The sequence below is a fragment of the Strix uralensis genome, chromosome 3 (assembly GCF_047716275.1).
Source record: "Strix uralensis isolate ZFMK-TIS-50842 chromosome 3, bStrUra1, whole genome shotgun sequence".
Taxonomy (NCBI): Eukaryota; Metazoa; Chordata; class Aves; order Strigiformes; family Strigidae; genus Strix; species Strix uralensis.
In genome coordinates, this window is record NC_133974.1 from 63389352 (window position 1) to 63403286 (window position 13935).

The window sequence follows — 13935 nt, forward strand, 5'->3', positions numbered from 1 at the left end:
TGTGTTTGGAATCCAAATACAGCAGCACAAGTCTCCTTCCTGCACCACGGACTCCCATCCCTCAAGTTTCATGCTATGCCAAAGAAGAGCTACCAACAGTCTACCCTTGGCACCAACTGTCCACACAGAGTGAAGCAGTCTTCCCTCCTGAGACTAGGCTCAACACAGGTGAGAATGCAAGATCCAGGAGCATTTCCATGAACCATGTGAAGTGCAACACAGGAACAGAGGTTCCTCTGGGCTGATTAGCCAGCAGAGCTGAAGATCTCTGGAGTTGTTCAGAGAAGTTTCAATCATTTACATAAAGGCAAAGATCACAGCTGTGCTTGTAAAGACGGATTCTGAAAAAAGGAGCTAGTAGAAAAACATACTCTTTAAAAGACCTTTATTTTGGTTGCACAGTTACAATTCTGAAGTCCATTTATGCTTACAGTTAGATTGTTCCCAAACAATATTTCATAGCTCACCATGTAAACAATGCATTCTCTATCAGTCTAGTGTACAAGAACTTTATAAAATACAGATTAAGTGAATATTTCATCTGTACACTTTTTTCAGATTAGTTCATCAAGATCAATTAAAAAGGCAAATAGATTAGTTGGCAAAAAAGTGTTGTTAAATTTTTAATACATTAGTACAAAATGGCACAAAAGGAAAAAGGTCATTTTAAAGGCTATAAGCATCAACCATCTTAAACAGTTTGAATCAGTTCACCCGATTTCAACTTAATTTCAGATACCACTGTGGAACTCGGAATTGAACTTGTAACCTTCTTTTCTTCAGCTGTAGGAAAGACCTCCCACAGAACTTTGGATCTGTTCATGGAAACTGAATCACAGCAGTTTCAGAACAGTGACTTTCAAGTGCAGTTAGGAAGTTGGGAATTTCTCTTCTTCCCTTTAAATCTAAGAACTCACAGACTAGAGCTTATTTTCATCTAGCCAAGCTCACTGATGCACACTTCAGATGCAAACATACCAGATGTGTGCACATAAAACACAGTATTTCTTAATGCAAGAACTGAAACAAAAAATCCGCATGATTACATCATCCACCCTACCTACCTTTGCAGGAGGCTTCCAGGCATAACCATAGTCAATGCCAGATACAGAGATATATGAAGCACCTAAAAGATTTCAGGCAAACTGAATGCTTAATTCAAAGGCTTCAGTTATAAAAGAGAGATCACACCAATTTCAGCAACCTACATTTTATTTTTGAATCACCCATATCAAATGGGTAGGTGAGTGGGATGGAAGGGAAAGAGATAGAAAGACATCTTTAACTTAAAAATGAATTCCGAGCTGTGAATTCATTGCCTCAAGCAACAATTCAGGAGTTTGTTTTGGCAGCAACATTTAGCAATATCCCAAAAGATAATTACCCACCCCGTCAAAACAAATTATCAGGATTTTGATTAGCTCCCTAAACACCTTAAGAAGCTTTTATGATTAAGTTAATGGAACAGTTTATGACCTTGACTGTTTTTTCTGGTAAGACAGCACCCACATCCAAGAGGGCAGGCAGTTATACTGACAGTAGTACTGAGAACATTACTTCTCAGGTTAGAACAAAAAGTCTTATAAAAAAAGTGTGATGAAGTACAGAACCATTATTTTACTCAGCTTCGCAATGAGCAAATTGTGACTAGGAATTTTCTTTCATAATTTAAATACCAATTACAATGCTTCCTGCGAAGACTTATTTTGTGGATAACCATATGACGAGTCCAAGAATCAATACTCCAACAGCAAGTATAATAATGAGGATGCACATCTTCTTTCGGGACTTTTGCTGTCAACAGAGAAAAAAACAAAGTTGACTGACAACTGCACCACCACATCAGAAGGCTGCTCAAATGCTTTTGTGGTCCTATTGCTTGTGTAATCTAACTAAATTGTGTCCTTACTAACAACAAGTCATATAAAGTTGTTAAAGAAAAAAAGAGCAAAGTTATCCACAACTTACTTTTACAGCTATATTATCCAACAGAATGATTTCAGTGGTATTTTCTGGCATATATAATAAACCAATGAAAGAGAATGCAGTAACGTAATGAATGGATGTAATTAGAATACTGGGGGAAAAAAATGTGAGAGAGCAGGTGACCGCATATAGAGCAAAATGGACAATCAATGTGCACAGTAGAGGAGGTAGAAATGGTCTCCTAGAAAAAAGATATTTAAAGACTATTAATGTATATAGAGAAGGGGACAACAAATTGCAAGTTTAGACTTCTGGAAGATTGACTTTGCATCTATTCGCAGGGTTATTTTGAAGTTGTTTTTGTCAAGTTTCTTAGGTATAACTTGCTCTTAAAAAAAAAAAGGAAAAAAAAGAGACCAGACTAGAGACACAGTTACACAGATGTCACTGCAATAAAGTGTAAGTTATGAGCATATCCAGAACTTTCACCTCTCCCGTACAGGTTTGTAACTTGAGATACCAGAGCACCCAAGACTAGCAGCAGTCGGTCATTCTTTATCTGAAGGATATGGAATCTGAAAGTTTCCTTCACAGCAGGAAAGGAAATTACCAGTGGGTTTCACTGGCTTTTGCTGATACCCAAGAGATAACAACACTCGAATCTTGGTATTCTAGGCCACAGCTCCAGAAGCAAAGCCAGGCTTTGCTCTATTTGGCAGAGGTTCTACCTGGGTGGTTTTGGTTTTTTTATTCCCCTATGAAGAACTACATCTGTGTCAGTTCTTCATTGGACCTGCCAGTTCTCTGCCCAGAACCACCCAGACTACAAAGTTTCTTAACTTTTTCTAGTTTTACTATCTCGCTGCCACATCTCCCATTCTCACGCTAAGATTTCTTCACTTCAACATTTTATTTGCTAGAACTCAATCCATTTGATAAAGTACCTTCCTTTTTTTTTTTTTTTTTTTTTTTTTTAAAATCCATGGCCAGCTCTCTCCTTACACTCCCAGTCTCTTCCTTTTTCATCTTGGAGACCACCTCTTGCCAACACTGCACTGAAGTCAAACATTTCCCCTGTAACACTACTTAAAGCAAGGTAGTGGACTAAAGACATGGTGATCTTACTTCCTCATACACTTGATCATCATTTCCACAAGTGCTGAAGCAGCAGTGGTAAAGGCAGAAAGAAAAGAGGAGTCTGGCTTTGCCCCAATAGCTCTGCTGTGTGAACGCACCCCATATGGCAGATGAGTGGTGCATACCTCATCCAACCAAAAACAGGAGCTGTGAGGGTACCAACCATGTGCACCAGCATGCCTGGGCCTCTAACACTTCCTTGAGGGGGTCAGACCATACAAATGTAATAGTTGCCAAAATTAAAATAAGTCTGCTGAAAGTGGAAATGACTTTTCAGCATCTTGGAACAGGATGAGTCTTCAAGCAAAGGAAAGTTCAAATCTGAAGCCAAGTACAAAATCCTTTCAAACACAGGTCAACTCTGACAAGTGCCTGGTCTCTGCTGCGAGACCCACTGAACCAAAGCTTGTTAAAAGTCTCAATAACCTTCCTTTGAGATCAGAAGACATTAATCTTTTCCTCCTCAAGATAAAGCATGAAGTTTTTAATTTTAAATTTCAACCAGAAAACTAACACCTTCCACAGAAAACATTGTCTGCTACTATTTTTTTTTCCTGAACTTTGTCAGTATCAAAATAGGAGCCATCAACTGTACTTAATGTGCCAATTAGTGCCACCTAGAATACAGTTCAAGGATGCATCCGCACCTTTCCCTCTCCCACTTCCGAAATCAGCAGGCAATCCTTCAGACATTTTGTCATTGATTTACTGTCTTGGCTACTACTAACACATACAAGAGGATTAAAAAAAAAAAAAAGTCTAAGGACTAACTGTGACTTAAGAGGAAAGATTTATTACTAATAAGATTATTTCTAGTAAGTTCCAAAAATGTTATAAAGAAGTGGCATTTAAAGGTATTTAAAAGGCTTTTCAAAAAGGTTTGAGAGTTTGAAATATGTTTTTACCATAAGGGTAGCAATTAACTGAAGCCGGATATATACAGCTTCAAGAAGATTTTAGACAGCAAAAACTGGTGCTAACTGGCAGCACCCTCAGGAGACTTCCTTGCTTATCTTTCCTACTACTCCAGTGATCTTTAGAGGCTTGTTCTCCACATACATGAACCTTTTACTTCTTCAGCTATAATAAAAAACCAGCCAAACAAACCCCTTTTTTTAAAATAAATGTATAACTCCAGGTGCTCTGGAACAGCCTGGCTAACTTTACAGGGAACCCAAAGCTTTCAGGTCATTGACTTCAGTTTTATAGTGACCTAGAAACATCGTCATAGTCTAACATAAACCTTTAAGTAAGTCTCCAAGCCTTGAGGAAATTGATAAGCAAAATCTTAACTGCATAAGAAAGTGTAAGTCAGGACTACTGAGAAAGGACAGTTACACACAACTGGCAGTCAGCACTGACATTACCTGGTAGTTTGCTGCTCTTGACAGCTGCTGGTTTGCTTGCTGCACGTGTACATCTGCATTTTCCACATTGGCTTCTATGCTGTCTTTATTTTAAAAGGAAATATTTCAAATTTTGGTTAGTCATAACCCAGCCAAAGGTTTGGAATGTTGAAATACACTTGAAAGCATATGTAATAGCTGCCCCCCGACTGCTGGTGTCTTCATCAATACCCAAAGTTTTATAAATTGGATTATGTAAGTCTGACCCATCCTATACTTATGTCTGAGTTCACTTCAGAACCACCCAGGCAGTGAGTGGTTGAATTCATGTCAGTAACAACTCCCCTGTTCTAGATGTAAAGCTGAATCTTAGGTACCAACCAGGGTAGAAACTTTCAGTACTTCTACTTTTCTAAAATTTTTTTTAAACTTTTACTTGTTCGCCAACTTGCTAATGACAACCCTCTGCTCAGATTAAAAAAGTCCCGAGGCCTATGAAATCAGAGGAAACAGATACACAAAACACCCCAAGAGGCATGACTCGAGTTTGCTTTTTCATCATACTGACACAGATTTATTTTTGTTCCTGGAAAAATTTGAACAGATTATGGGCTAAGGTGATACAAAAAGCCTTGAAAATGTATGCTGGACATAGACAACAGCATGGCTTAGCAGCAGACTCAGAAAATGTATTTTCCAATCATATTTCATTAAAAGAATAAACCCATCTGCAGGGACAGCAAAGCAGGAACCTTTGCTGAATCTGCACACTTGTATCATTAGTAATACCTTAAACTTCTCCATACAAACTCCAATTTTATGTACAAACAGTTCAAAAAACTACTTTTAAAGACATTTTATACACATGAAAAACTACATAATGTTTTAAACTAAATTTTACATACACTTTCTTAATGTATTCACAGTCACCTCAGCCAGTCTACCCATTATTAGGCTGCGCCTGGATTTGCTTTAGCATTGATACTCTCATTAGAGGAGTTTTTCCAGCAAAAGGAAGTTCTACATTGCTGCTCTCCAGAAAAACAGAATAAAACATTTTCAGTGAATATTTGAATTGGACTTACCTATCACATCACCTTGTTCATGAATCATCATTCCTAGATCTTTAAAAATTTCATTGATGTCCATAATATCTGCCTGCAAGGAAACAGTCATCGCACTGATTGACATATTCTAGCATCTCTGTACATTTAGATACAAATACTGCTCCTTCTCCTTTTGAGTATGCATCTGTGACTCTTTACATTACAGGATAAAAAAAACCCTCTTAATATGCTTATTTGGAAGGCTTTTTTGGTACTATGAGACCAAGTTTATTATACTCAAACTAACTGAACATGAGTATGTGCATGAAGTACACTTCACATAGAATCACAGAATGGTCTGGGTTGGAAGGCACCTTAAAGATCATCTAGTTCCAACCCCCTGCCATGGGCAGGGACATCTGACATCACGTCACAAACAGGATCTCTCATTGCTGAGGGCTTTCATAAGCACCACAGTTTACAGAAGTTACCTCTATAATATAGACAAGCTATTGCACCTACATTACATTATCCTATTACCATGTGGTTATGATGATGCCATGTTACTGCTGTGCATATGATTTCTTAACTAATGACTGATACATGTTTAGTTCAATTCACTGTAAGTTAAAGTATGGGTGGCAAGGGAGAGATTATTGAAAAGTTTATACATAGAATGGATTTTGCCACATGCATCAGCAAGACTTTCTGAAAAACTCCAGTTCCAGCATCTTTCCTGTTGTGGATTCCAGACTAGCTGGAAAAATCCATTTTGTCTTCACAGAAGTCTCTTGATATCAGCATTTCATCATAGGTGACAATTTTTTGTGTAGTTTACATCTTGTTTTTAAATGTGGGGATTTTTTTACTTTTTGACAAGCCCTTAACTACAAAAGTTTGAATGAAACAGAGTATCTCTGTATTTCCAGAAGTGTTCAAAAAAGCTGCTTACAAAATGGTGTTGAACAATACACTGGGAATACCTGGGAGGAAAGGTATAATTGTGCTTTATTTATAGTCACTGTTAAAAAAGGTTATTATAATATGACCACTATGTTGGAAAAAATTATAAGTATTTTTTCTTGCAATCACATGAGCACTCTCTTATTCCATAACTGAACCACTGAAGCTAAACACAGTATCAAAACATGGCTTTCATACAGTAGATTTCTAATGCATATTTCACATCTAAAGGCAGTATTTGTAGTTTTGAAGGAAAAAACCCACACCCACAAACAAACCCTAACTCCTCAAGACTAATGTCTGCAATTAATGCTCATACCACTATAAAATGTTTTTTTCTTTGGAAACATTAAAAGCATATTCTGCTGTAAAACCACTTGTACTTACCTCAAGCTGCCTAATGGAAGATTCCCTCTCCTCAATAAGACGGAGGTCATCTTCTGTAATTTCGTCATCTTGCACTTGTGCTTGCGGTTGACTATCAATCAAAAACCCCACCAAGAATTGAACAGGCACGATGAGAAATAACTGCCATTTTATTCTTTTTGAGTTAAGTACATAGCACATACTTTACATCATTACTTAACAAAATGCACGTTTTTACCCCTGCCTGCCTAGCGAACACGGAAGGTCTGAGAGTCAAACCTTTGGTACAGGAAGATGTTGCTGTAGCAACATTGCACATAGCATTGAGCTAGCTGATTGGAAATTCCAAGTATGAATACAAGGGCAAAGTTTCTTCTGAATTATGAACTGCAGAGTTTATATCCATCTGAGGCAAAAGCAAGTTAGCCAACAGAACAGAATCTGAGACTGAGAATCAGTTCTTGAAGAGTATGAAAGCAAAAGGAGATCCCAGTAAACACTGGACCCTTATTACAACTTAACAGTTTTACTCTATTCAGGTTGGACTCTGCTTACCTAAGTTTGGGTCTCAGAAAGCCCAAATACAGATTTAGGGCAGCTTAAGGACATGACTAAAGCTGAAGCATGGGGGAAAAGAGGGGAAGATGATATGAACTGGTCCTTGTTCTTCCCCACCAAAGCCCCTTCCCTGAACTTTTCCTATGGAAAAAAGCCTAACTGAACAACCTATCCCAACTCCCTCCAGGAAAAGGCAACTGATACAAAAAAAAAAAAAAAAAAAAAAAAAAGCAAGCTGGCTTCTCTGCAGGCCATTTATTATTCTGAGCTAGGTTAAGACTTAATAACAAATTCAGCCTACCTGTCCCAAGAGACAAGTGTTCCTTCTTTGTAGCTGTCTTCAGGAGCACCACCCTACATGATCAGTGTTTAAAAACATAAATAAAACATTATGGCCCTGAAAGGAACACTGTCAGCATTTCTAAAATGAGTCAATATTACAAGGGTTATAGTAAATCAACTTCAAACTGAAACATGATTTAACATGTTCTCATACTGATTATCCTTTATGCATGCATAAAGCTGAAATACAAGCAAAAACATTCAGCTCAGTAACTGCCTGCTAAAATTTACAAGTACAGCAACGTGTATTTGGCACAGAGTGAAAAAGCAAAATTGATATGCTAACAAGGAAAAGCTCAATATCTCAAGCTCCTCAGCACCTCTCCACTTTTAATACTACATAGAAATCTAGCAAGCTATTCTTCCCTGTAGGAAAAATCTGTTGATATCGAAAGTCCAGCAAAAGCATTTCAAAATCTACTAAAAATTGGTTTTACAAGAGTATGGCAGGAACCCAGGGGCAGTTCATGCCTTCGTGTGACAAAGACAGGAAAAAGTAACAGTTCTCAGGGTGGGAGGGGGTGGTGTGAGTTATTACAACTTAATCATATAGGACACATTCTGCAGTATTTGGAGTCAGATATGAGTTTTTGTAAGTAGTCCTGTGGAGGCAAGTTTGACATCAAATACCATTAACACTATTGTAAACAGAGTATAAAGGCACATTTTCTGATACTTACAGATACCCTTGAGCTGGCTCTTACTCTGGCTACAAAGTCTTTTTCTTTCTCAGCAGCTTGCCTTTGGAGTCTTTGGAAATTTGTTAGTGCTGTGGTGAACTCCCCCACAAGACGGTCTTTCTGTATTTTTCTTTGACGCTATAAGAGAAAAAGTTTTACCAAGTCAAATGAGCTCAGGCTTTTCAAGGCTCTGCCATTTCCAGGCTGCTCAATGCTAAGGCATACAAGCTTTTTTTTTTTTTTTTTTTTAATAGTTTTAAGGGAAGGATATCTACAAAACCATTTGCAACTGCATGGACAAACCTTCCTTCCCTCTGGGATCATATAACTCTGCCCAATTTAAGGCATTTAAAGAGGAAACCAATGTATTTATTTTCATTTAACAGCTGGAAATGAGGAACAGGCAGGGACAAGAAAGCTTCTACTTTCCTTATTATCTGTTGATTATAAAACTTACTGTTTAAGTGTGAAATATTTTGATACCGTGGATGATAAAGTATGCAAAGGTGACTGGGGTTGAAGGTGCAGAAAAGAAAGAACCAGGCACTTCACATGTATTTTACAGAAATGCTGGAAATGCATATTGAGCTGCATCCAGAAGTGGCTTCACATCTTCCCTTAAGTGCTTGAAAACTGGTACAAAAATACCTGTTTTAACATTTCAGGCCTTTTTTTTTTTTTAAGATGTAGGGGAGGGAAGAGGAATACTGGGCACTTAGGACAGCCTCCAACATATTTCCTTAAATGTATACATTACATCAACCCTTCCTTCCAAATTTCTGAGAGGCTATAATTTGCCATTCATCAATCTGTTATTTATGCATTTCATTAGGAGGTAGCTTTGATGAAGATGCTCATGACAAAAGGAGTAAAATTAAAAAGTAAAATATCTCACTGTGAACTTTTCAGCTCCAAGATAAAGAAACAGAGAAACCATAAAAAAATCACCCCAAACATACTTTGCCTGAACTAGAGGTTATATACCAAGACCAAGTTTTAACACCTCTATTAGAAGTTTACAACTTGACAGGATGAGCACACGTGGATCATGGACTGCCACTGGAATTCAGTGTTTCAAGACAATTAATTTTCCTAAAGGCTCCTTGGTAACCAGCCACAGACCAGGCAAGTTGAGTGATGATAACCTGAATCCATGTTTTCTGGGATCCTGTTGCTCTTCCCTTATTTTAAGCGACAGATTTCACTAGGATAAGAAATCACAGGGTGGCAGACAGGAGTGTGCTAACAACAGCCACTTCACATGTTACCTCCTAATGAGGTTTTACACAGATCTGGGAATGAAGCAGTTTAAAGACTGCACAAGTTGTTTTAGTAACAGCTCCTGTCCACTCCTCTTAAAAAAGGAAAAGCCTGTGGACAAGACATAACCCATATGATGATCCGAGTGATATAGAACAGACCTTCTGCGCATAATGAAATTATTTGGACAGTGGGTGAACAGGTCTGGCCACCTGCCCTGCAAGCAGTTTTGGCACACAATTCCTTGACTCCCAGAAGCAGTCAGAGTGCCTGTGGAGTCAGACTTAGCATCACTGCAACAGATTACAAAGTGCCCAGCTATCTTGACCTGGTTTTGGCTGGGATAGAGAGTTAATTTTCTTCCTAGTAGCTGGTACAGTGTTATGTTTTGGATTCGGTGTGAGAATAACATTGATAACACACTGATGTTTTAGTTGTTGCTAAGTAGTGCTTATCCCAAGGTAAGGATTTTTCAACCTCCCATGCTCTGTTAGCAAGCAGGTATACAAGAAGGTGGGAGGGAGCATGGCCAGGACAGTTGACCCGAACTAGCCAAAGGGATATTCCATACCAAAGAACGTCATGCTCAGTATATAAACCAGGGGGAGTTGGTTGCGGGGGGGGGGGGGGGGGGGGGGGGGATGTGCAGATCACTGCTTAGGCATCGGTCAACAAGTGGTGAGCAACTGCATTGTGAATCACTTGTCTTTTCTTGGATTTTTCTTTTATTATTTTCCTTTTCATTATTATATTTTTTATTATTGTTACTATTATATTTTATTTTAGTTAGTTATTAAGCTATTCTTATCTCAACCCACAAGGTTTACCCTTTTCCCCGATCCTCTTCCCCATTCCACTGGGAGGGGAGAGGAGCGAGCGAACAGCTGTGTGGTGCTTAGTTGCTGGCTGGGGTTAAACAACATACCTGAAATCACTGGCACAGCACACTGCCTTGATTCCTCCAATTTCAAACTACCTCATTCCTGATACATAAAACCAATTCTGTAACAAGTCTGACTGCAACAAAATACTGTTGTGTTGCAAGTGTTCCTGTTGTGCAGATGTGTTGACTAACTAAACAGCGGTTTGAAAGCCCAGTAAGGAGCACAAAAATACGCATGCAGAACTGAAGTCACTCAGTCACTACATGAGCCACCATGATCGTCAAGCAAGCCATGCTCTTTGGTTTTATACCTGTTCACTTGTTGCAGGCAAAGATCCAAACTCTTTAATGTATTTGTCGGTTTCTTTGGCAAGCTGGTTGGTGTATTGTTGCTTCTGCTGCCTAAAATCAAATGCAAAATTTCATTAGAGACCATTGGGTTACCCTGAATTTCACTGATTCTCAGAAAAGCAGCAGTACTAAATTCTTCTCTAAAGTGCACGAAGCCATCTTTATTCTGTTCTTCACTGTAAAGGTGTGACACCATGGATTCCAGGCAGGACAGATGCTGAAGAAGGTGTGTTCCTCGGTGTGACAGCATCATTACCCACCTTTTTTTTTTTTTTAGGTTTCTTCTATTTTCCTAATGTGCAGCAATAGGTTTCTAGTTATTATGAATATCTAATCATGCTTTTCATAGTCCTTTTGAGAATATCAATAGGTAGAAACACCTGGTCATTTCTCAGTTCAGAATAACTGTGGGAAAGACCAAATATTTTCTGCTTGGAATAACATATTGTGGCTTGAATATAATTCCAATACCACAGCCCATGAAAGGTCAATTCCTGACAGCTACTGGGAAGATTATCTAAAGAGATCTACATTCTCCCATGATACAATACCTGCAAACTTAGCTGAAAACTTCATTATTTACTAATAGATTTAACAGTGCTTAAAAAAAAGCCTTGTCTTCAATAGCATTGCTATTTTGGGGTTTTTGTCTTCTTGCTTCTGATATTATTGCACACTCCTTTACCAATCTTCACATTTTTTTTCCTGGAGCAACTCAAAGTCTTTACCTGCTTTTGCATCCTCCTCCCCAGTGTATATAAAAAGGTTTTATCTGGAAAGCTATTAACAAACAGTCAACATAATTATTTAGAATAATCAAATAACTCTTCAGATACATACCAAAATGAAAGGCCAAATGTTAGACAAGTGAAAAAGAAACAGATGAAAACTCAAGGAACTTTACCATATACATCACCTGCATAAAGGACTGGAACATGTGCTTCACAACAGTTTCTATCCTGTTTAGTTGTGAATTTATGCCAAGATCCTGTCTGGTTATTGCATAAACTGTGTGTATTGATCTTCACCTATTCACAGCCTCCAGTAGGATATCCACCGAGGACTGTACCTGGCCAATGTTATGGGTCCTGAACTCAGGCTATTATAAAGCAACCTGGCTGTTCACACAAAGTCAAATACACTCCTCCTCCTCCTCTTTAAGAGCCACAGTGTGGCATTAAACACACTGGAGACCAACAACTCTCTCACCCACAGGGTTAGCACAACACATCGCTTACATGCATTTATGATGCTGAGATTAATGTGGTAAAGGAGCTTAATGGAAAAAGTCATACCAGTTCATTAGACCGTGCAGAGAAGCTTACTGTCTCTGCTAGCGGCGTATTAATGAAAGTCCACCTTCAGGTGGGTGAACTACAGCACAGAATCTGCCTTGGAGCCTTATTTCACTTCTGCTATTTTAGTATTTCTGGTACATGTTTATTCTATAATGTCACCTCTTACTGTAGTTTTCATCACTAAAAAGATATTTCCCTCTCTCCTATCACGTCTCACCAAAAACCCACAATATGTTCATTACCTTGTGAAACTTATACAGATTTGAAGAGCTGACTGGAATGGAGGGGTGTAGGTGTTTGTTTTTAAAAGTGATATTGCTTTCTGGTCCTGCCACTTTTCCTTTGCTGACATACAGCATTGGTTTTACAGATGTATTGATACTTCAGGCAAGATACACGGGCAAACCAGCCAACTCTAGTTTACAGACTATCCAAGACCAATTTTAAAAAGCGCATCTCAACATTTAAGTTTCAAGTACTTCTCTACACTTGCCTTTCTCAGTGAGATCAAGCACTCTGCCTAACAAAAACACTACCTCATCACCTACCAGGAAATTGTTTACAGTACAATGAAATTAAATGTTTTCATGTGAAGTACTCACAGCTGTTGCCTCAACTCAGGCGTGTCTTGTGGTGTTCCAAGCTGATGTAGTATTCTTTGTATTTCAGCAGCTGTTTGTGAAGAGGAAGAAAAATTTTAATGGGGCACACACAATTCCCGCTTAATTTTTATGCATTTTTGCTTGACAATTCTAAAGTCATAAAAGTTGACAGAAACTGGTATTCAACACTTTTTCAACCTATTACACAGACTCCACTTAAGAAGTCCCAGAACAACTAGTGAATAGTTTTTGCCAAGTCAAAGCCCAGGGTTCGTATAAAGGATGGGAATGTATTCAGGTGTCTAGGTAGAAACAGGCAATTTAAAGAACAGCTAATAGTTTCACTATAATAAGTATAAATCAGGCCTTTTAATATTAATTTTTAAAATAAGCAGCACAATTCTTATTCTGGTTTAATCATATTTTATGCATGTCATTTTGGAAAGCCATATGAAAGACTGCCATGACATTACCATACACAAACATTTCAGAATCAGTGCATTAATTAAGAAATGGCAACAAAGCCTTTATGGGCTTACAGTACATTAAAAAAAATAATTTTGAGATCCTTTTATTTTTAAATGTGGGATACACTTAAAAATCAGTAGCGGTTTGTTTTTCATAAAATATATTAGTTTTGAACTGCAAGAAGTGACACATCATCTGAGCATTATTTTCAGCTTAGTATATTTTACTGTCACATGAGAAAACAAGGAGAAAAACAGACAGGCCATTCAAGGATATGTAGTTTATCACACTGCAAAACTAATATCCTCGACATGCTTTATCTCAGCTTAACACCCTCACATCTTCTAAAATGAAAGAACATATGCAAAATAACTTATTTTTTGCTTGACCTCTGCTAGGAGTAGATTTGTCTTTCCTGTATTTCTGTGGCCCTCCCCAGGCAGACTGGTGTACCGCAGTCAGTAGAAAATATGATTGTGTGATAGTAAGTGGGATCCTTGCTTTACTAGCACACTATCTTTTTTTTCCTAAATACAGTAAAAATTACAGGAAAAGGCATCTCTAAGTAATGAAGAAAACCATTACAAAAAAGAGTATTTTTCCATGTACCATGGAAGAGATCTGTAACAGACAGAACTTCAGTTACAAGAAGAAAGTTATCTGTGACTCATGTTAAACAATTAGATAAAACTCGAATTCCTTAGAACCT

General features: G+C 38.0%; 1 protein-coding gene across 4 annotated transcripts in view; it reads right to left on the bottom strand.

The window, feature by feature from the left end:
- Positions 1-368: 368 nt before the first annotated feature.
- Positions 369-13935, bottom strand: part of STX7 (syntaxin 7) — a 37551-nt gene continuing 23984 nt past the window's right edge. For all 4 annotated transcript variants that reach the window (XM_074862535.1, XM_074862536.1, XM_074862538.1 and 1 more), the window contains exons 3-10: positions 12759-12828; positions 10819-10909; positions 8365-8502; positions 7644-7696; positions 6806-6896; positions 5495-5567; positions 4431-4513; positions 369-1794 (exon numbers count right to left, since the gene is read on the bottom strand). In XM_074862535.1, coding sequence (XP_074718636.1) covers positions 1702-1794; positions 4431-4513; positions 5495-5567; positions 6806-6896; positions 7644-7696; positions 8365-8502; positions 10819-10909; positions 12759-12828 — 692 coding nt within the window. In that variant the 3' untranslated portion in view covers positions 369-1701. The remainder of the gene's footprint in view (positions 1795-4430; positions 4514-5494; positions 5568-6805; positions 6897-7643; positions 7697-8364; positions 8503-10818; positions 10910-12758; positions 12829-13935) is intronic.